Raw genomic sequence first — 21892 nt, forward strand, 5'->3', positions numbered from 1 at the left:
AAGACTGATAAAAATAGTTCATGGTTTCATAGCCTATATTGATTTAATATGTATATATCAAATCTGACTATATTCAAATTCAACCCCATCTTCAACACATGAGCTCAACCTCAAGGGTAAGAAAATCAACTGTTTATTTACTGAAAGATTAACCTTTTACAGAGAGTCTGGACATCATTTTAAAAATCAATTCACTGCAACTGGAATACCTGCAAACCGAATATTGTATTCCAAATACTTCAATGAATACATTTTATTAGTATCTGCAGTCACACACAATTATAAAATGGGGACAGATGTAAAATACTTTTTCAATCACATGCCAAGTCACACATGACTTGACGGGTTGCAAGATAAGTTTTACATTTCATCAAGTACAACTAATCAAACAACTTACATCTGAAAATCGTGAAACCCAGCTGCAACTTTAAAACAGTACAAAAGCACGTTGACAAGAAGTCCCTGCAATGTATTTTGTTAAACAACACTGTTTGAGAATATTTTCAGCACTAAAACATATTACCTTAGATGATAACCAGAAGGTTTTAATAATATTTACACCATCTACAGTGAATAATAAAAAATCCCAAATCCAAAGCACGCACATTTAATGATATTACAGCCAAATGATGATGAATGAAAGAAAATTTGAAAGGTTGTTCTTTGACACCTTTATGTTGAGATGTTGACAGCCTAAAACAAAAGATTCACAAATGATGAGCAGTTAAGCATAATAACAGAGAGTGTTCAGTGGACATCACTGTACGAGAACGGCTCTAAATATATGTTTTGGGTTTTGAATTGGCACGTGCCCTCAGAAGACTTAGACATCTTTCAGCAAATTGTTAAGCCAGGTGATGATGCAGTTATATTTTGGAAACAGTGAAATGGTTACGAGACCACACAAACATTTCAGGTAGTTGTGTGCAAGCAGATGAGGATCCTCCTGTTTATGCCTGAATGTTTGTCTAAAATACTAAATTCCTTCTGATGGAAAAAGAAAAAAAAGTTTTCATGATGCTGGGCTGCAATTAACACTCAATGCCATTAAGACAAATCAAATAAGACCAAGACAAGCAGGAAATTCTCAAAACCAAAAGCTGTAAGAAAGAGAAATCTTGGCATTTTCCCCCAGAAAAATGACCTCAACAGTTAATCAATTACCAAAATGGTTGCTGATGAATTTTCTGTCCATCAGTTAATCAGTTAATTGACTGATATTTCACCTTTGGTTTATTTGTTTATTATACTTTGACTAATCTGATTTACTTTTGATTTGATTGCTGAATGAAAGTAAAAGGTAAAGCTTGCATTTGCATTTAAAAAACATCACTTTGCACACATTGTAGAGCCGAAACATAATGAGAAACTTGAACAGAATTGTAACTAAACACAACAATCAGTTGATATGTTTAGTATCAAGCCTAAAGTTATAATACAAAACCAAAACTCCAAATGTTGCTAATGAGGTGACAGGATTTTCTACGCCATTTCAATCGCCGGCTCCTGAAGAGGTGAGTCAGACTTGGCATCTCTACTTTTCCCTGCTCCCTTCTCATTGGAGGCCTTCTTCTTCCTAAATAGGTACAATGAATATGAAGACAACAGTGCAGTCATTAACTATAAGTAATGCTGGTGCTTTTTAGCTGTATCGGTCATCATTCTTCAGTCCCTCCAGGATTTATCAGGCTTTTTTGGGGGGTCATTGCAGCCTAAAATGCCTGATTTCATGGCAGCTTTTCTAAAAACAATTGTGATTCATGTTGTGATGGTTTCAGGCTTTGTTTTGGAAATTGTGGGGGAAAGTGAAAATTACAAAAATGGTTAAAATGTCTTTTGCCTAACTCGAAGGCAACTTGTTCCAGTGAGAATGAACCTGTTTGGACAGGGTAAATATGAGATGTAGTAGAAACAAGGAAGTGAGTTAAGTGACGTTTGAGGAACAGTTGCAGTGATTGTACGAAATTACAAGGTTGTGCAGAATTTATGGGGATTGGTTGGATTTTCGTTAACTGTTGCGATTGCAACGTCGCAGCTTACTGGAGGGACTGATTCTTTATGTAAAACTAAAGACAAAATGGTCTTACTTTGACTGAACGGTCAAGACAATCACACTTATAAAGATAGTGGCAATGATGACAGCAATCAGAACTCCACAGATGATCGCTGTTGAAGAGGACAACAGAGTTAAAGATGAGTAGGACTCATGTAAATAGACTAAATAAGTATATAACAACATTTTAATGCAGATACCAGTTAGAACCTTTATATACCTGTAATGTGTAAACAGTTTGGACTCAAACAGACCCATTTAAAACAGGGACCTGTTCTGCTTATAATGTCACTTTCCAAATAAGAAATTATTCAAAGTATATTGTAAATGAATACTTTGTGCAGTTTGTCATTGAGTTCATTGTGTGTCTACTGACCAATAGGAGTGTCTGGCTCCTCCTCCTCCTCTTCATTACCATCATCTTAGAAAACAAAACCGTTAAGATCTACATGTTAAAAAGCATTGTACCTTCTTTATATCACTACTTACTCATCAGTTTTAAAACATGCATTGGAATTTTGATATGCTGACATATATAATTATCAGCAACTGTGTACATAAGAGAGAGATTCGTGCTCACCGTGAATGCCAACACAGGTGGTGTTGCAGCTGTTAAAGTCGAAAAACCTGTTTCCATTTCCGATGCATCCAGTCCAAAGGAATTTTTTGCATTTGTTGTGAATAGAATCGTAGTAGTATCTCAATAAGTTACTATTACATTTACCCTGGGCCTTTTTAAAGTGGCAAGCTTGGGAGGCTGTAAAGAGAAAGCATCATTCTCATCATCATCATCATCATTACAAGTAGTCATAGCAGTGGTTTCTGGCTACTATAGTGTACTGATATAATAACACAAACTTGATATGGATACAGCATGAGTGTTAGATGATTAAAACTTAATCAAGCAGTTTGTAAAGTTGTGTTCATTCATACTTTCATCTGCTAGTAGTCCTGCTCTTTCACCACTTGGTGGCGTATTATTAGTACTCAAAGCTGACTCAATGCTGGAGCTTTCCTGCAGCTTCTGAATAAATATATATGCAAAAAATCTCAAAAACTCAATGTTATTTCGGTCTATTAAATTGATATGCAAAATAGCATTGACACTGATAATGTAGATTTTGCGGTCATATAAAACACTCCTCTACAGACAGAATATAGGGAGCTCAAGAAGGCCCCTCTCTCTCTCTCTCTCTCTCTCTCTCCAGTTTCGATCAAGATGATGTAGTATTTCCTTTCATGGGCCTTTAGGCCATAAAACTCTACCTCATTAGCTAGTTCATGTTCCAAAGTCCTCAGAAATACAGCCAGGAAGAAGGACTGTTTTTTTTTTTAGACTGAGTTTACTTTTAGGGGCTCTTTGAAGTAGCATTAGACATTTTGTATATTTATAACAGAGTTAGTGTTTGAACAAAATGAGTAATTGCATTAATCCTCAGTCACTATAAATTCATAAAATCATCTTACCATCCACTGGGTAGACATTCTCTGCATTGGCGGAACAGTTTCTCATGCACTCTCTTTCATTTGCAAACCGGTTTTTATTTCCTCCTTGGCCTTTGTATATGAAAGGACTGCACAGGTCTTGGCTGGCATCATAATACAAGGCATATAAAAAGCTTGGGCCATGACCTCCATCAGAGGGCATTTGACAGAAATCTGTTGGATGATAAAAAATAAACAATTAAAATTAAATTTTCATTGTGTGATAAACAAATATTATACAGTACTTGTATGGAGTAAGGTGGTAAGATGGCCATTGCACAGTTACTGTATGATAGGTGTTTCAGTAGAAATCATCAACCTGAGATCACATAATTAATGTTTAACCAGCCTCATCACCAGAAACCCACTCCCTCTTTTTATGACAGCAATAAAAAGTATCATTTATGGTACATTTTCAGTCCTCCCGCCCTTCATAGCTTTCACAGAAGGGAAGTAGTTTCAAACGAATCTTTTAAGATCAAACTTTTTTCCCTTTTAACAAGCTCGAGTTTGGAGGGAAATTAAATAACTGACTGGCTATTCCTCAATGCTCAAAATGTGGGCCACCGTGAACATTTGCACAGTTGTAAGATGGGATGAAGTTGCAGGTTGACATAGTTTTAGTTCATCATGCACAGGCTCAGACAGAAATGATCTCAGTGTTTTAAAAGTTTGGAATTACAGAGGAAAGAAATGTCCAGTCAGCTTAGCACAAACGTGTAAATAACATTTCTAGGAGAGTAAACGTACAGTTAATACCTATCTTTTCTTTTTTGGTCACAGCTAAAGACAATCATTTTTGGCTACAGTTGCAAGTTACAACACGAACATAAAGTCAGTAAAAGTATAATACAATATTATATCCTGCTGAGAGAGGCAGTCTAGACCATCAAGTCTTTTGATTTCTGATTGAATTGAATGGTTTCCCCCCAATTACCACAAGAGAATATGCACTCTTGTACTGTATATCATTCAGCCTACAGTTCATTAAGTCCCGCCATGTAACCGCCATGTTGCCCTGAAAGGACTAAAGGTGAAGCTTTATCTCGATTCAGTTTTAGCAAAAATAGAAACATTAGGTTTAAGTGAAAAATATTATCACAAGATATGAAAAGAACAATATTTTTGCAGTTGTATTTCAAAAAAATACACAAGGCTAACACTTCATAATTGTTCAGTAAAGCTGAGCCCATGTGCCAATAGCCTGTCCTATTCTGAAAGGTAAATCTCAGGTATAAACTGATCCTTGGTTTTAAAGGAACTACAACTGAAGAAGAAAACGGTTCGATGTACCTTCAGTATTCGAATGGCTGATGTGGAATGCAGCAAAAGCAATCCCCAAAAACAACAGGTGCTTCATCTTGCTTCTTGTCTTTGTGCCGTCTTTCCTGGACTGAGAGGGGGTTGTAAACTACAGGTGGAGTGGGTTGTCATACCGACCTTTGGACCAGCATTTCCCTAATGGTGACACTTTCAATCGAAACAAAAGTTAACAGCAGGGATATACATCTTCCTCTTTTTACGTTTATTATAGGTAGAAGGCCGCCCTTTTTATATTAGGGCGTAACCAGATATAACCAGCTCCATATACAGAGATCAATATGCAGTAGTGTGTGATGATCATACTCTTATTGGGTGTTTGAAACACCCCCATATTTGTGTATTAGTCAGTTTATATATATTTAATCCACCAAGTGCAGAATCTACCAAGTCTCATTCAGGGAACATTCAGGTCCCAGTTAAACGTGATAATTGCAACACAGCAGCAACACACCACAAGTACACTGTCAGCATATTCACTAACAGTCACACTGATTGGATATTTTTGTCATTTTATGTTGCACGGTGAGAGCTTTAAAACTGAGATTGCAACCTGAAATGCAACCTTACTTTTTTTTTTTTTACAGAGGGCTTGATAAGAGAGCATTTGTAGTAAGTTCAAATCCTCCTGTCATTGAGTTATCCTTATGGAGTCACTCTATCCTCTTACTTGGTAATTTTGGCTGAAATACTTAATGTCAGCTTTCCAGTCTCACAGCGAAAGACTTTCATCTTTTGTGTGTGATAATCCTGTGATGAGCCAAATTTGTAATTATGTTATATCTTCAAATAGTATGAGGTAAGATAGATAAACAGATAGATAGATAGATAGATAGATAGATAGATAGATAGATAGATAGATAGATAGGCCTAGATTTATTTACTTAAATATTAATGGTGATGATAAAGAAAAACTACATTAGTTTACAGATCCCCCTCCAGATGTGTTTTTAAGACATAAAAACACTCTGCATGGATTAATAACTACATGCTGTTGGCTACTTCTCCCTCATTGGAAAATCCCTGAAAGAATGAACATATCTAAAATGTAAATTGTGCAATGTACACAATGTGACCTGGAGGTTTCAAATCTCCACATGACACTTGTGGTAAATTGTAGCTCCTAGTGGTTTCCAATCTGCATTTGTAATGTCAGAACATCGTGCTCAGTTGACATAGTTTACAATGTTGCCTCCAGACTCTCTGCGTGTAGAGCCCTCACTCTTCACCTGTTAATATTTGGCCAACCCATCCGTCTTTTGACCCTCCGGCGCCCCAGGATCTGAAGGGTCGCAGGATTCTGTGTAACACCGGCGAAAGTGCAACATTCACCGCACCGCAGCAAGAGCTCTAAACTAGTGACTTCGCTCGGATGCGGTCGCCGCTGTTGAGCTGTCACTCTCCGGTGACTTTGGGGGCTGGTTTTGTTGTTGCACTGACGTCAGCGCGAGCTACAATGAAGCTGACAACATCCATGGGTATAAAAGCCGGTTTGAAGGCTGGCACTCTGGTGCTCCAAGCTCCTGCTCTGCACCGGGTGAACATCAGGCTCACCACACGAAGTTAGGGCTGAGGGGATCAAGATGCACTTTCTAAGCTTCACATCCATCGTGCTACTGCAGCTGACTTTCCTCGGTGTACTGCATGGTAAGATCTTTGATGAGTGCAAAAAGTAGCCTGTTAGGATGTAAAAGACTTTGGTCGCACATTTAGATTTGTGTTAATTAGAAGGAAGAAGAAGAAGAAGACATTTTCTCTCCAGCAGGTGATATGGACCATAGTACTTGCAGGGTCTTAAGCAGAAAGGATGCTTCATGGCAGGTGTCTCCATCCACCTGCACATGCTCCTTTATTATGAGGGTTCAAAATATATTGTTTTTTAAAATTTGTTTTAAAATGTTGTAAACATGTCAGATTATTATAATATATTTTACAGTGAAAAACAGCAACACAATTATTGTTCCTGTCTGTTTCAGGTGCCAAGTGGACATACACTGGTAAGTCTGATAATATCTTCCTCAATATCTTCCTCACAATTTGTTAGTGGTATATATATATACATCCAATTTTTGTTGATTTGCAATCCCAGTGGATTTCCTACCCTTACACCAGCATTAACCAATTAAGTGTTAAATTTGATGCAACTGTGCAACTCTCTCTGAGTCAGAGAAGCTTTAATCTGGTATGGCTCCCACTGCAGTGCTTATAATAAGAGAAAAATGATAGTGTTGAATGTGGTGCTTTCTGATTAAGAAGAAAAACCCCTCTGTGACCATTCTTCAACTTCCAAGACAACCAGTACTGACATCCCCCCCCCCGTCACCTCATGTAATGTAATTGCAGAGTTCACCCCAGACTGCAATTACAACATTTCATAAGTGGCTGACTTGCCTTTGTCTCATGCCTTAAGGACTATGGGCAGGGACTTCTTGAACCATGACTATCTCTTACATAAACTGTGCTCAGAGCATGACCTCTTGTCACTGTGTCACTGCTTCTTAAAAGTTGGTTGCATTCAGGGATTGCATGTTAGAACCGATAAGTTGGCAGGTGAAGCAACACGATAACTTTATAAAGAGCTAATTATTTCACACAGATGAATAAGAAAAGAACGACTTCTCTGCACAGTAATTAATGGTCGGATAATAATAGTTAAAAGATATCATACTTGCCTATTTTGGACCTCTGAGAGAGGCTGGACATAATCAACAATGGAAAATTGTGCAGGTAAACAGAATACATAAACAATGTGGCAAAATAAATGATTGATTGATTGATCACTGTGCTGTACTTGGCCAAAGCCGTGTACACATGTACATATAAACACTTGGATCATTCCAAAAATGCATACAGTGCATTAAACTTAATAAACTTAATATATATATATATATATTTTAAAAAAGCCTCTGGCCTCCCAAGTTCAGCGTGGTGGATTTCATTCTCAGTTACAGTCAAACTCTCAAGAGGCCTTGTCATAGTAGCCAGTAGTCTGGAGGGCTGGTAGCACTTTCTGTTGACGGGAGCACAGCTGAGTCATATGATTCATCTCCACCTCAACACTCCACCCTGTGGCAGAGGACAAAACACTGAACCTTAACAAGGGAGTAAAATAAATGACATTGATGAATGTTGTAGTTTTCTCACCCGGCTGCTATTCCTTTTCTACTTTGACCATTGATGTTATGAAAGCATTATTTAGCACTGTTTTTACATTGGAAAGCCCCCATATTTTAAATGATTACTCACAGTTTTTCTACCAAGGACTGCCAAGGGGCCACTGAAGGCCACTGAAGGCCATTATTAAAGGGCAGGCTGGGTCTAATTAAAACAGCAAATGAAGTGGACACTGAGTAATTATAGTCATAAGAGTAAGTTTCTTTTTTATGATAGGGAGAGTTTTCCTTGATTGAACTTTGAGTTTTGGTTCAAACAAGTATTCAGTGATTTCACAGCTTCACTGGGCGCCTTTTGGCATGTCTTGTACAATCAATTCACATTTGTCTGGGAACTGACACTCGGGTTGGGGGCAGGCTTTCCTGCAGCATCATTCATATTTAATCATCTGGCATATGGTGAATGGTGAACTTTTAGATTAATTCTGGACAGATAATGAATTAGTGGCAAGTATGGACAAGTGATGAGAGCAATGTTACATTCATCGTGGTGTTTTCTATTCCGCTACAATTATGTTACTTCAGATCTGATAGCACCCATTCACTTTATACTGAGCATGATGTTTGAAAAGCCTAATATGGATCCTCACTCTTTAGTTAATACGCTGAATGAAAATATCAGAAAATAAAGAGCTTCCTTTTCTTCTGCATCATTTCTTTCATTAATATTTCTCTCTCTTTTGTATTATTTCTGAAGCCAGTGTGCCACATTGCCTTTGCAGACCCGCTTTTGAGAGACACCCTCATGCAACTGAGGTCACTTTGTAAACTGCATGACTTGATCTGCAAATGTGGCCATTTTCGGTGTCCTGTGCTTTATAGAAACCTCTCATTTGGAGAGAGACAGGGTTCTCACTGGCTCTCCCCACAAACAACTGCCTGGTTCTCACTCTTGCTGCTTTAGAAAGGGCCAAGAGTGAAGCCACGGGCCTCTCCCATGCTGCGTTGTACATAGATAATAATACTTCACTTTGATTACAGATAAAATGTTCAGAGGGCTAGGACAAGCACTGGACCTCTTTGGAGCCACCCCCTATTCAACTTCACACTGGGACACGCTTTGGTCATTTGCCCTTTAAAATGTAAAAGTTTAACATTTGAAAAGACCCGCAACATATCCCTACTAGTGTGAGGTGAAACACACTTTTTGGATGACTTAGGATATGTAGTGTAGCACTGTACAGCGTATTAGATTTTTGCATTTGGGCTACATTAAGGTATCAACAAAGGTGTTTTATTGGTAATAATTTGCATGCTGTTGCAGGGCCAGAGGGAGAGAACCACTGGTCCGAGCATTATCCATATTGTGGCGGAGCTTTCCAGTCTCCAATAAACATCAAGTCAGAGCTGCTAAGGTTTGACCCAACCTTACGTCCAATTGAAGTTCAAAACTACAACCTGTCACCCAAAGAGCAGCTTACTCTTGGAAATAATGGACATTCTGGTGAGTATAAATCATCATGGTCACCAAAATACATAATAAAGTACAGTATTTACATTGAAATGTGTACTTTAAACTCATTTAATCACAGGTAAAAAAAAACAACTATGTATCATACTCGGCAAACATTTAAGATCAGATAAAGTGCACATCATGTTTTGTTTGTCTTAGGATCTAGGAAATCTTCAAATGAAAGTGATGCACTAGTCAATGTATTCATTAGAAAATAGTCCCACATAAACGTGGAGGTTCTTGCTGTAGATACCTAATTTCTGGGTCAACCTAAGGAAAATGATACAGGGATCCTCTGCCACAGCAATTTTCCATAATCACTCTCTTATTATCTTAGCTGTCCTTTCACCAAAAGAAAGAGCTCCACGTTTAGTCTGGGAAAATATGAGCAGAGATTTGTCATCTTCTCTGCCTACAATGGGTCTGATGCATCTTCACAAAAGAAAGCCAGCTTCAGTTTTATGTCCGATATCTGTGTATACCACAGTCTTAAATTTGATTGCTAAATATAGCAATCAGAGCATAAACAACTGTGCCCATGTGCCACAGAATAAAATATTTTGATGACAAAATCATCGAATGATTCTGCTCTGTTTGAAGATAAGAAACATTTTCAGTCATAAAAAACTAAAAACTTGACACTAAACGGTATGCTGCAGACCTGGATTAATTTGTTTCTTACATGTTAGTTTAAGTACGATGTAAAACTTGATATATACTTTGAGAAATTTCAGTGTCAAACTCTGTATGGCGAAACATGCATGTAATGTCTGCCCTGTGTAGGTCACGATTCCACTGCTGTAATAATGGTGGATGTAAACTATTTGCAAGTGACGAGTGCAAAGACCAGACAAGTGCTTATGTGTGCATGCCTGATGAGCCTCAATGCCACAAACCGAGTAGCAGTAATCAGTGTGACGTGTGTCTTAAATGAGCTGACAGAGGTTTTTCACTTGTAAACATTCATCATACACTGAAGGTCATGTAGAAAGGACCTCTGCGTCACTGTACCATGACGTTACTTTAACATACACACAGCTTTAGCAAACAGACTTCGACAGCACTTCCTCAGTTTAGTTAAAGGTGATGTTTTTCGATTCTCTGACGATAACTGATGTAACCACTACCCTGCACGGTTGCGTGTGGTGGGGTTTCATGTTGCTTGATCCACAGTACAAATATCACTGCCGTCTAAGATGTACATCTCCGGCCTGCCTCAGCGCTACACTGCAGCTCAACTCCATTTCCACTGGGGCTCCTCCAGCAGACCCACAGGATCTGAACATATGGTGAACAACAAGCAGTATGCAGCAGAGGTAAACAAAGCAAACAGCACGTCTTCATTGTTGATGTTAAAGGTGCTGATGGAAAGTAGCTAAGTATATTTATTCTAGTGCTATACCCAAGTACAATGTCAAGGTATTTGTACATTTTAGAGACAAACGTTGTACATTTTACTCCTTTACATTTTATCAGACAGTTTAGCTCCAGATTAAGATTTTATATGTGAAACAGTTTATATAATATGATGCATGTTTAAAGAATACACCACCCAACATTGTATAAAATCAGCTCCTTCTTGACAACATTAAAATGCAGCTTTCAAGTTAATGCATAAGTAATTATCTTTAACATACAGTAGGCATGTTTACAGTATGATACATATGATGGTGCCATTTTGCATGAGCACTTTTACTTAAAGGTACAAAATTCACTGCTGATCTCAGACTAAAACAATTGGGTGCTACAGCCAACCAGACTCCACTGACAAAACCAGTAATTTTACCATGTAGATAATTATAAAACATACTTCAAACTGTACAGAAACTAAATCCAACTCATCAAAACCATCTTTCTTAGTCTTTCCACAGTCTTTCAAACAATTGGAAACACTGGTTTGGTCAAATGTCCTTAACCCACTGAGTTAGATGTGACAATAGTCATGAAACAGGCTGCAATGATGGCAACGTAACTAATCCCTAGGGACAAATGTTCCTGATACGTCCACTAAAAGTGCTTGTTTTTGCCACTGACAGGCTCAGATTGACAACATTATGGAAAGAATCTCAGAGACAGACCTTTTGTTTAACCATAAACAGTCCAGACCAGACCAGACCAGAAATCACTCGCCACCAGACTCCATAAACAAATGACAAAAACTGTAATTTTATCAGAGACTTGTAACATCATAATTTCATTAAAATGGGACAGAAACTCACCAAAACCAACTTTGTTCCAACAATCAATTTCAATCCAACCCTGATTAGATTGAAATAAATCCTCAATTCACTGATGTAGATGAGAAAACAGCCAGTTCCTCAGTTGCACACTGAGAGACTCACATGCACTAATGTGCACATGCGGCCAGCCTGGCTTTGTAAACAAAGAACAGAAAGGCTGCGATAGCAATACAGGCAAAGGGAGTGTGTCAGGACACCACGGCTCCACTATGTCTTTACATAGCAAAAAGTAGTTTGCTTCTATATTAATGTTTAAAATCTCATATTTAAATAGGACTTTTACTTTAACTTTTTCTTGTTATAAACTTGTATTGCTACTTTTGCTTAAGTAAAATATCTCAATACTTTGATGAAAGGTCAATGAATATAATCAGATAAGCTCAGTCCATTCATTAAAATAGGTCTTTCACTTATCGGCAGCATCAGGCAGCAGCATCCATGGCACCAGATGAATGATTTAATACTTTATGACTTAAATGTGTGACATTTGACTGGCAGAGGAGTCAGAGCCACTGACACGCTTCAAGGCTTACAGACGCTGTTCAAGCTGAAGAAACTCTGCATCTGCATATTATTGTTCCAGTTTCTTCACACTGGACATCTACTCGCCAGTCAGACAGTTTCAAAAAAAGCTTATTGTGCATCTTCCACTTTTATTATGTAACTGACTGTGCAGTACAATGAAATGCTTCTATAAAACACTCTAATTAAAGACACTTAGAAGTTTTAAACAATAAAGAAGTTGTGAGTCCTTAAAATATTGTCTACCAAGATTATGAAGAGGGGACAGTTAAGGTCATAGTCAAAAGTTCTTTTTACTAAATAAATCACCACGTACTAATTAAATTTGAATATTTTATCTTAGTGGCACATGCTAAAATGCAAAACGATAATTTCAGTCAGCTGTGGTATGTACAGTATGACAGTGTGTCTTATGTCTGCTGTGTTTAAGGGGATTAGAGTACCAGGCTATTATATGCTTTGGTTTTCAACCACCTCTTGAAAGGAGTGGCTGTCTGTGCTATTTAATGTGTGAAGCCCTGTAAGCAGTTTCACACACTAGTTTGCCCTATTTACTTGTGTACTTGAAGTACAGCAGACGGTGAAGTTTAAAAGTAAGAGTCTCTTTTATGATTTAAACAAAAATAAGAGACTTTTTTTATATATAATTTGGTATCATTTGAATTACAGTGGAACAGTAGAAGCTGAAATGGTTACAACCTGTGTGCTTTTATGTGACCATGCCCCAGCTGCAGCACAGCCACATATAAGGTGCTGTGGTTTGACCTGGGTTTCAGAGTGGACACGTTGAGAGCATGCATCTTTTCAAGTCTCTCCAGACTCCAGAACCACAGTTCCTTGATGACATGTTGTTTTGGCGGGATGGAATGATGGGAAATTGAACATTTCCCAGAAATAGTGCAAATGTCCACCTTGATTCCCAAGACAGAACAAAGACTATGAATACAATTTCGTCATATTTGGACAGAATGACTTACATGACTTTGTAAGCAACTGACAATATGTTATTTATTTATGTGCTTTAATACAAGAAACCTACTGTAATACATCTCCTATACTTTCCACCAATATCACATCCCCTGAATACCACCAGCTATTTACAGTCTCATTAACAACTACCTTGCATGAAATAAGTGTCAGAGGTGAGATGGTATAAAGATGGAATCTTTCCTGCAAACACCTTGAAACTACACTGCATTGTGTTCACACAAAGAAAATATAGTAAAATAAAAAAAGAACTGTTTGCATAAGATAGGGCCTTTTATTTCGAAATAAGATTTTTGAGTAATTTCTATTTTTATTCGCAAGAAATTTACAACATTAAATAATAGTAACAAAAAACAGTCCTGATGATAGGTTCATTTGTTTGTTCTAGTATCTGAGTATTGAGTCTTTTTCCTTCCAAGTGAGCTTCTTTCTGTCTCAAGATTTTCTACTTGCTATTAAAACATCTGCCGCTTCTATCCATACTTTTTTCAGAGAAATTTAAGAGATAAAGTACTTTACATCTTATAGGGACCTTATGTCATGGTATCTGTTGTAGCACTTTAAATACTATTTTCCAAAAGGTTTCTGATGTTTTCCAAGTCTACAACAAATTATGCATACTTTCTCCAACATAGCAGACGTCAACCAATCATCTCAAGGCTTTGACTACATGCAACTACATGTTATTTTTGTGGTTTGTGCCACAGGGTCTTGACTTATTTCTCTTTTTTCTCACAGATGCACGTAGTACACTTCAATTCAGACAAGTATCCCAATATGTCCATGGCTGTAGACAAATCTGATGGCCTAGCTGTACTGGGTGTCCTGATTGAGGTGAGACATTGTGGACTCTTTGGGTGGGGGGTGGGGGGAGGGCAGTGATGTATGAATTTCTGTGGAGCAGCAGATTTAACTATGTTTGTCATACAGATCGGAGAGTTCAATCCGGCCTTTGAACAGTTTCTGAAGTTCATCAATGGCATCAAGTACAGGGGTGAGTCTATCGTGATGATTTTATTTAGCAGAATTTGTTTTATAGTTTTGCTACCCTGAATATAAGTTATTAAGTAGTAAGGTTTGAGGTCTGAAACTCTTCATCAGTTGCATATTACTTATGTTTTTATTTCAAATGGCAGATCAGAAAGTCCAGGTGCCCGGATTCAACATCAGAGCACTGCTGCCTGCACGTTTGGATGAGTATTATCGCTATGATGGGTCACTGACTACTCCTCCATGCTATCCCAGTGTCCTGTGGACCATATTCAGGAATCACATAACGATATCTCGCAAACAGGTGCGGCATCAGTGTTAAATTAAATTCTTAAGCAGATTTGATATTTGAATACATAAGCCAAGGTTAAACTTACGTTAAATTGATTTTCTAGACATTTTAATATGGTGTGCCCATTACATTTAACCTTAATTGGTCTGGAAAAAAATGCTCACAAGCTATTGTTTTGTTGTGTCTTCTTAGTTTCTGTCCCTGGCAACAGCCCTCTACTCCTCCCATGCCCAGGACTCAGTCCCTGTGCCTCTGAATGGCAACTACAGGAAACCGCAGCCCGCTGACAGCAGAGTTGTGCTGGTATCTTTTAAGGAGGGTAAGTATGGTCTTCAAAATGAGCTTGCTTTATTGTTGGAGTGCAAAGGTCATATAAATGACATGGCCACTGCGCTGCTTTAAAAACGGTAAAAGGACAGGTTTGATGGGCTTTTTTTTCTTTTGCAAAGCACAGGGCTTGTATGGTATCACCTGCTTGCGAATGAGCTTATATGTTAATGTCTTTCTTAATTATCTTTAGAGTTAATTGACTTTGAGCTTGTTGGAAAATAGGCCATCTTTTAAGACACAACAAATTAACCGTCCCACTGACACACTGAGAAAGTCTGCAGGCCTTAAATTTGTCTTTAAAGGCTTACTTTTATGTGGTTTGCTGGTTTACCACACTGTATGGTATTTAGGTCCATATAGTGTGGTATGAATGTGCATGTTTTCCTCATTTCAAAGCTTTCCGCTCAGAGCTATGCTTCTCTAATGGCACTTGTGTTTTGACATGGCTCTGTGGAATCTACTGCTATTAGCTTTCATGGGCGGTGTTTAGCAGGCGATGGCTTGTGCTTTTAGTTTATCACTACAGGCAGCGCTGTTGCATGCTGGGTGTGAAGGCCCATAGTCATTCCCAGGAATACCCCACGGGCTGGGATGTTTAACAAGCTGTGATTGGCTGTGTGTCTGATGCAGGCAGAGGACTGCACGGTATTCCCACAGTCACATCTTCACTTGTGAGGAAGCAAATCGTTCAGCAGCTGCTGGTTGGTGACCTAGCAGACCTGGCTGACGAAGGGCTGTATCAGCTCCTACCGCGTGGCTCAGAGAAGATCCATGCTGGCAAGAAGAAAGACCTCAAGAACCAACAGAGTGAGACTCTGGCCAAATCCAAACAACAAACTCTGAACCCATCCCTATGGAAGAAGAGCCAGACCAACCGCTCTGTGGGAAAGTTGGGGCTGGCAGAAGACGCACTGTGCTACGTCTCGCTGGAACAGAGAGTTTTCCATCAGCTCAAACAGTCCCATGCTGAGACCCAGCTGGTTCAGGCTCTCAGAGATGCAGTTTTCCCTGATCTCAACCTCAAGAGCTACCTGGACTGTAAGTCAGACTTAGCTCTCCCCGCCATCAGGCATATCCTCCGTGGACGACCACCAACGGATGAGGCTAAGGAGTTAGATCGCTCCCTGACAAAAGCCTTGATGAATCAGAAGAAGACTTCCACAACAATCAAGCAAAGTGTGCCAGTGACAAAGTATGGCGGCCTCTCTCCTGCTACTGTTCCCAGGAAACCACACAGCCAGGGTTATCCACATCCTTGGCTTTTGCCAATGGAGTGGGAAGACTAGAGAGATTCCTGACATAGTTGAGACTCAAATTATGTCACTTTTTGTAGCAGACATCAGTTGAGTGTCCCACAGTGAAAGACTAATTTTCAAGCCACACCCTGCATTCCTTTGATCAATCTTTCTCACAAATGTATTTAATATTAAATTATTCTTTACTGTATGTGCACATAATTATAATATGAGAAAAATATTGTAGTATGAGTTAATTTAGTTAACTGTCAGTATTTTTGCAAACATACGCTTGTGCATAACCAATCACCAGTGCTCAGTACTGTAAGCAGATTCTAAAACATGAAGCTAATCTCAATAAGTAGATTTTTTTCATGAAAATCTGCTAAAATGAGAAAAAATGTCCTTTTGTAATGGGCTTTAAGTCTGTTTGCATAATTTTGCCTTGCCATACAATGCTTTAATACCAACCAATGCAAACTACATAATTCATGTTTGGGAATCTATATGCATCAAGCTACACATATGACACAAAATGTCCGGCAAAGAATATTTATAGATTTATATACTGTATGCCAAGTTCAGTTCTATATTATGGTAATTGTGGAGCTGTAGTCGTAATTACTGTCTTGCACAATATAGAAATGCAGCTAACCCAAAAGAATTTGCAAGAGCTTAAGCGCTTTACGTCACAGCCCTGTCTTCCCTGTCTTACAATTTGTTCTTCTGTTCAGAATGCTATTTTCAATAAGTAAGGAAGCAGCTACTGTACATAGGGACCTATTTTCAATAAAAGCATTTTACACAAAGCTTATGTGGCATATTTTAGTTTAGGTTTTATTCGTGTAAAGCCTCCATTATCACATACAGTAACTTACATTACTTTAATATTTAACTTTACTCATTTGTGCTCAGTTTTATTAAGTTATTCTTTAGTTTAGAAGAACAGTGTTCAATTGCTTAAGATACAAGGGTTAAGACCAGCTGTGTGTGTGTGTGTGTGTGTGTGTGTGTGTGTGTGTGTGTGTGTGTGTGTGTGTGTGTGTGTGTGTGTGTGTGTGTGTGTGTGTGTGTGTGTGTGTGTGTGTGTGCGCGCGCGTGTGCATGGAATAAATGCACAAAAATACGGTACTGTCCAAGGTGGTGATACATTTGTATACGGACAGTTACTGTCCGTATGCAGAAGATTACAGAATGGATCTTTGACATATTTTATTTGTATGTGTGTGTATATATATATATGATATAATATGATATATAGATCTGGATACAGATCCATAAACTTGTATACCATTGGATCTTACCATTGGTCCTTTATGTGTAGTTAGACAAAATTACCAATCCAGGAATGATTTATATAAATCCTAGCAATAAAAGGGTGTGCTAGAATTAATAAAAACCTTTTTTGAGATGCATTTTAAGAAGTGTTTTAAAAGATGTCATTGTCAGAGATTCAGATATATACCATTTCTCTTGCAGTCTCTCGAACTCAAGCACACCAGGTGATGTCAGCTAAGTCTGTGAGGGTTCAGAGTTTAAGGCTTTAGGGGGGACATTGGGATTGGGCCAGTGTTTGGTTTGTTGCTACTTTATAAACATGGTATTTCAACATGGTGGCCCAGGTGGAAGAGGACCTGCTCCCCCTGTAGATACATTTAGCTCATTCTAAGGTAATGAAAACTAAATGTTACACAGTGGACCTTTTAATACTTCAACTCTTTTTCCCTCGATTGTACCATATCTGAGGTGTCTATTCCTCTATGAATTTCATTTTCACCTTCTTTTCTCTCTTTTTTTCTCTGTTACTCAGCTGGCCTATCTTGGATAAACAATGGTATGTGGCCTTGGTATATTTTTCCTTCTTGTTGTGTGTCAATTGTGCATACACAGCATCGAGGTTTCCTCCCTTTGAAGGTCACTAACATCTCATGAGGTTTTAACAAATTAGCAACAGAAGTGTAGAATATAATGACATAACAAACATTTCTTATACCACTAAAACACTATGCATTAACAAGTGAATGTTTTATTTTTGGATCAAAGTTCTGTTTCAGTTTACAATAATTTCCACTTTAAAATGTTTAACTTACAGACACATACGCACACATACTAGGCTGCATACCAAATAAAAACATGGACAAAAAGACCCTGATTATCACATAATTCTTTCTGCTTCTGTTACTTCATGCTCTGCAGGTTTACTGGTTCCCATACTGGTGGGCTCTGCACTGGGACTTGCTCTCATTGTCACTTTAATATGTTGTCTATTAAGGCAGAAAAGGTAAGCAAAGGGGAAAAAGCACAAAGCAAGACCATATCATGCCTGATGAAATCATGTTCTGCCCGTAATACAGCTCTGGTAAACTTTGTAATTTCAGAGGGATCATCGAAAGTCAATTTGCATACACCCCCCACACACGCACAGAAACACACACCCACATAAATATAAACTGGATAATTTGCGGAGGGTATTTCAAGAAAATGGTTAACCTTAACTGACCCCATCATCTGGGGTCAGTGTTTTTTTAAAGAATCAAAGACTTTATAGGGGCTGTGTCCTCATTAGTTGGGAGTTTTGGGAACGTAGACTCACTTTTGCCGCTCTTAGTCACCCTTGACAGTTTGACGTTGAAATTATGAGCCTATTTTGTATAATTGTGGTTTTCCATAAAAAAACTAGTATACTTTCTTGGAATTGCATTACTCTCTGAGATTTTCTGTGGTAGATGTATGGTAGGGAGAGAGAAAGAGGGAGGGTCAAGAGCAGTAAAATTAGATTTTTAAAAAAGTAGAATTAAAGTCCAGTGTGTAATATTTAGGAGAATCTAATTGCAGATATGGAATATAATATTCATAGGTGTGTTTCCATTAGTTTATAATCACCTGAAAATAAGAATTGTTGTGTTTTCATTGCCTTAGAATGAGCCATTTATATCTACTGAGGGAGCCGGTCATCTTTTACGGAGTCCAACATGTTGAACTACCGCGTTTGGGTAGTGGTAGTCTGGGTAGACCAGAATGGACAAATCAAACTCTGGCTGTAGATATGGCCTTTTGCGTTTTCTTGTAAATGGTCACAATATGCAACTTCACTGCTTGATGCCACTAAATCCTACACTCTGGACCTTTAAGAAATACATGGCTTCTCTTTACATGTGAAATCTGAAAGTAATAATATTATATTTTAAAGAAATTGCCTCACAAAAAGAAAAAAAACCATCGAGCAGATTTCAAACAGATTACTTTTTGTTGCGATTTTAATGATGAAATGCCCATATCTCATACATGTTAAATACATTTGATAGAATATGAAGACACCATAAATCAGTAATTTTCAGCAAGTCCTCCTACTTTTAAAAATATATCTGAGAAAAAGGAAATACATCTTCGAGATTAAATATGTAAATGAGAGGCACTCCAGTGCTAAAATGTGCTTTGAAGCTGCCTCCTCATCTGTAGTTATCACTTCTTCTCTTCTATTTCTTCATGCTAATGAAGCACAGTCTGCTTATGGAGGTGTAAGGCTAAGTGGCAGTCTCATCACAGATGGGTTGGTAGCAGGCTTCCTACATTAAACAGTGTCAAATGTTCCTCCTATCTTCAAATGTTCCTTCTCTGTCTCTTTCTTCCAGCTTCCAAAATAATTACTGTATGTTTCCTTACACCAAAAAAATCAGCAGCAACAATTATCTGTTTGTACATGACTGGCCTCTTGAGTAAAGGGAAATTGGGCAACTGTAGTGGAAAACATGGATAAATTCCAAGGTGTGGGGGAAAATGATAACCCTCATTTTTAATTGCCCTCAACACTTCAACATCTTGCTCATATATCATGGACCTAAATGACAAGTTTTCTTGATTGCAAAATGAAACGTAGCAAGAAATAATTTATGGCCTTGAAATAAAGAAAACATCTCATTTAAAAATTAAAATTGGATGTTTTTAGGGATATAATCAAATTCTGAATGCATTGTGCTCCTTTTTATTCCTTAGAGTTGGTTCTCAACAGGACAAAAGCAAAGGTGTTGGATGCAACATTGGAGAGAGAGATGAGTACGGCTCAAGAGTATAGCTCATCGCTCTGGACCTCACTTCAAAGGAAACTTCAACAAGACCACAAGACCGTTGCCCTTTTGCATCACTCACTCTGTATTTGTGAAACTCTCCTGGACATTTGTGGAAGCATGAAAGGTTTAAGTAGATCACATAATAATGTTTGCATGCAGCTCTGGGAAGCACTCTGTTTTTTCTCAAACCACAGTCTGGACGTCCTTTGCTGTGTTGTGGTAGGCAGAACATGGTAGGCCTCCGTGCTGGACGTTTAAAGGGGTGTTTAATGCTGTATGACTACTTCCTTAGAGCAAGAGGAGCAGCTGTCCTCTCTAATCCCCTTTTATTTATCTGACACGATGTGGTGAGTTTCTTAAGGAGACCTCCACACAGAAGCTTCAAGGCAAACACAGTAAGGCCTGAGCTGAACTGGTGAGAGTCTCAGGTCAAGTCCAGCCATGGCACCCATTCCCTTGGGCTGTCCTGCTGTGGAGGAAAGCCCAACCACAGTCCAAACAATAGGGGGACAGGAGTTGACAGGCATCCTTGATGGTAGCGTGGCCTGAGAGGGATGGGCTATACCACATTTCCACCAAGCCTGTACTTAGTGTTGCTCTATGGATTTTATAATAAAAGGGCGCTTAGCTTTCTACAAACACAGAAGCACACAGTCCCTTCCCTGTGAATAATGCTGAGAAAAAAAAGGCTTTTGTGTTATCCGGCTGCATGTGGGCTGACCCCTAACCCCTGTCCGCCAGTCGGATCACAAGACTCACTCCCCAGCACTCCTGAGAGCCTTCTCAGTTAGACTGTAGCCTGCATGTACAGTTATCCACGGGACTGCTGGAGGGTTGTATGTCATCACCCTGACAGGGTTACCCTTGGCCATTATATCATCTCTTCTACCTTTATTATATTCAGATCATTTCAGATGCTTCAGAGTTTATGTTAGGTGTACAGTGAAGTATGTGCATGCTTGTGGAATAGAAGGTGACACTTTAACTGTAATACCAACCTTTAGATACTTTAGATTGTTTGAACAAGCTATCAAAAATGAGAAGATGATGTGGTAAAGAGAAGCACAGGACTGTTCCTCCACAATAAAGTGTTATGGCAGTGCACACCACATCTTCCATGACATTTATCAGTCCTCCAACATATCATTTTGCCCGTTCATTGCTGCTTGTGGCCTCTTTAAACTGTTGCTATCCTGTTGCCATATTGTAAAACAATGTGCCACTCCATGTGTTAAACTGTTTTGTAAGTTTTATTTGTGCCATAGTGTTCGTTATGGTTGTTACTTTGTGTATTACTGAGGGTGTTTTCATGTTAGGTATGATTGCTCCATACTGTGCCTGAGTACTGCATTACATTTCACATTAGAAATGTTGCTCTGTACCTGAGTACACCTGCGTCATCATCTACGTGACATTTGTTCATGTTGTTTCTACAGTGTAGAAAAAGCCCGCCAATCACAAGATCCCAAGCCTATATGCTATTCATATTTATATTTATTTATTATTCATATTTTATCAAGATTGACCCTGTTGCCTACCTTGCTACTTTATCAACCATATTGCGCACCTTCGTGTTTTTGATGAATGAATGTTGAGTTAAAAGTCAAGTGTAATCGGATGGGGTCCAGGTCCCTGTTGTGAAAGCCTTTAAGTGTAAATAACTGCTGTGTCAGAATAAAAAAGTTTAACTGTTTTGGCTATGTGTTTTCAATTAAAATGTCATTTTCATTACATTTTATGATCAT

At 38.5% G+C, this 21892-nt stretch overlaps 2 protein-coding genes across 3 annotated transcripts; one reads left to right on the top strand and one right to left on the bottom strand.

The window, feature by feature from the left end:
* Positions 1-117: 117 nt before the first annotated feature.
* On the bottom strand, positions 118-4963 carry si:dkeyp-73b11.8 (BPTI/Kunitz domain-containing protein). Its single transcript, XM_051381947.1, has 6 exons — positions 4832-4963; positions 3521-3712; positions 2634-2810; positions 2430-2474; positions 2088-2166; positions 118-1576 (listed from the first exon to the last, which is right to left on the bottom strand). The coding sequence occupies exons 1-6, from the start codon at positions 4896-4898 to the stop codon at positions 1483-1485; spliced, it is 654 nt and encodes a 217-aa protein (XP_051237907.1). The 5' UTR covers positions 4899-4963; the 3' UTR covers positions 118-1482.
* Positions 4964-6087: 1124 nt separating this feature from the next.
* Positions 6088-20250, top strand: ca12 (carbonic anhydrase XII). Of its 2 annotated transcripts, XM_051381934.1 has the most exons (11): positions 6088-6505; positions 6835-6855; positions 9296-9475; positions 10658-10800; positions 13972-14067; positions 14164-14227; positions 14370-14527; positions 14708-14834; positions 17891-17914; positions 18277-18361; positions 20074-20250. In XM_051381934.1, exons 1-11 carry the CDS (start codon positions 6442-6444, stop codon positions 20150-20152), a joined length of 1041 nt encoding a protein of 346 aa, XP_051237894.1. In that variant the 5' UTR covers positions 6088-6441; the 3' UTR covers positions 20153-20250. The 2 variants fall into 2 exon arrangements, with proteins under 2 accessions (XP_051237894.1, XP_051237893.1); XM_051381933.1 differs by lacking the exons at positions 17891-17914; positions 18277-18361; positions 20074-20250 and adding an exon at positions 15476-16889 and having other exon boundaries at positions 6157-6505.
* Positions 20251-21892: the final 1642 nt, after the last annotated feature.

Source organism: Dicentrarchus labrax, unplaced genomic scaffold (genome assembly GCF_905237075.1).
Source record: "Dicentrarchus labrax unplaced genomic scaffold, dlabrax2021, whole genome shotgun sequence".
Lineage (NCBI taxonomy): Eukaryota > Metazoa > Chordata > Actinopteri > Moronidae > Dicentrarchus > Dicentrarchus labrax.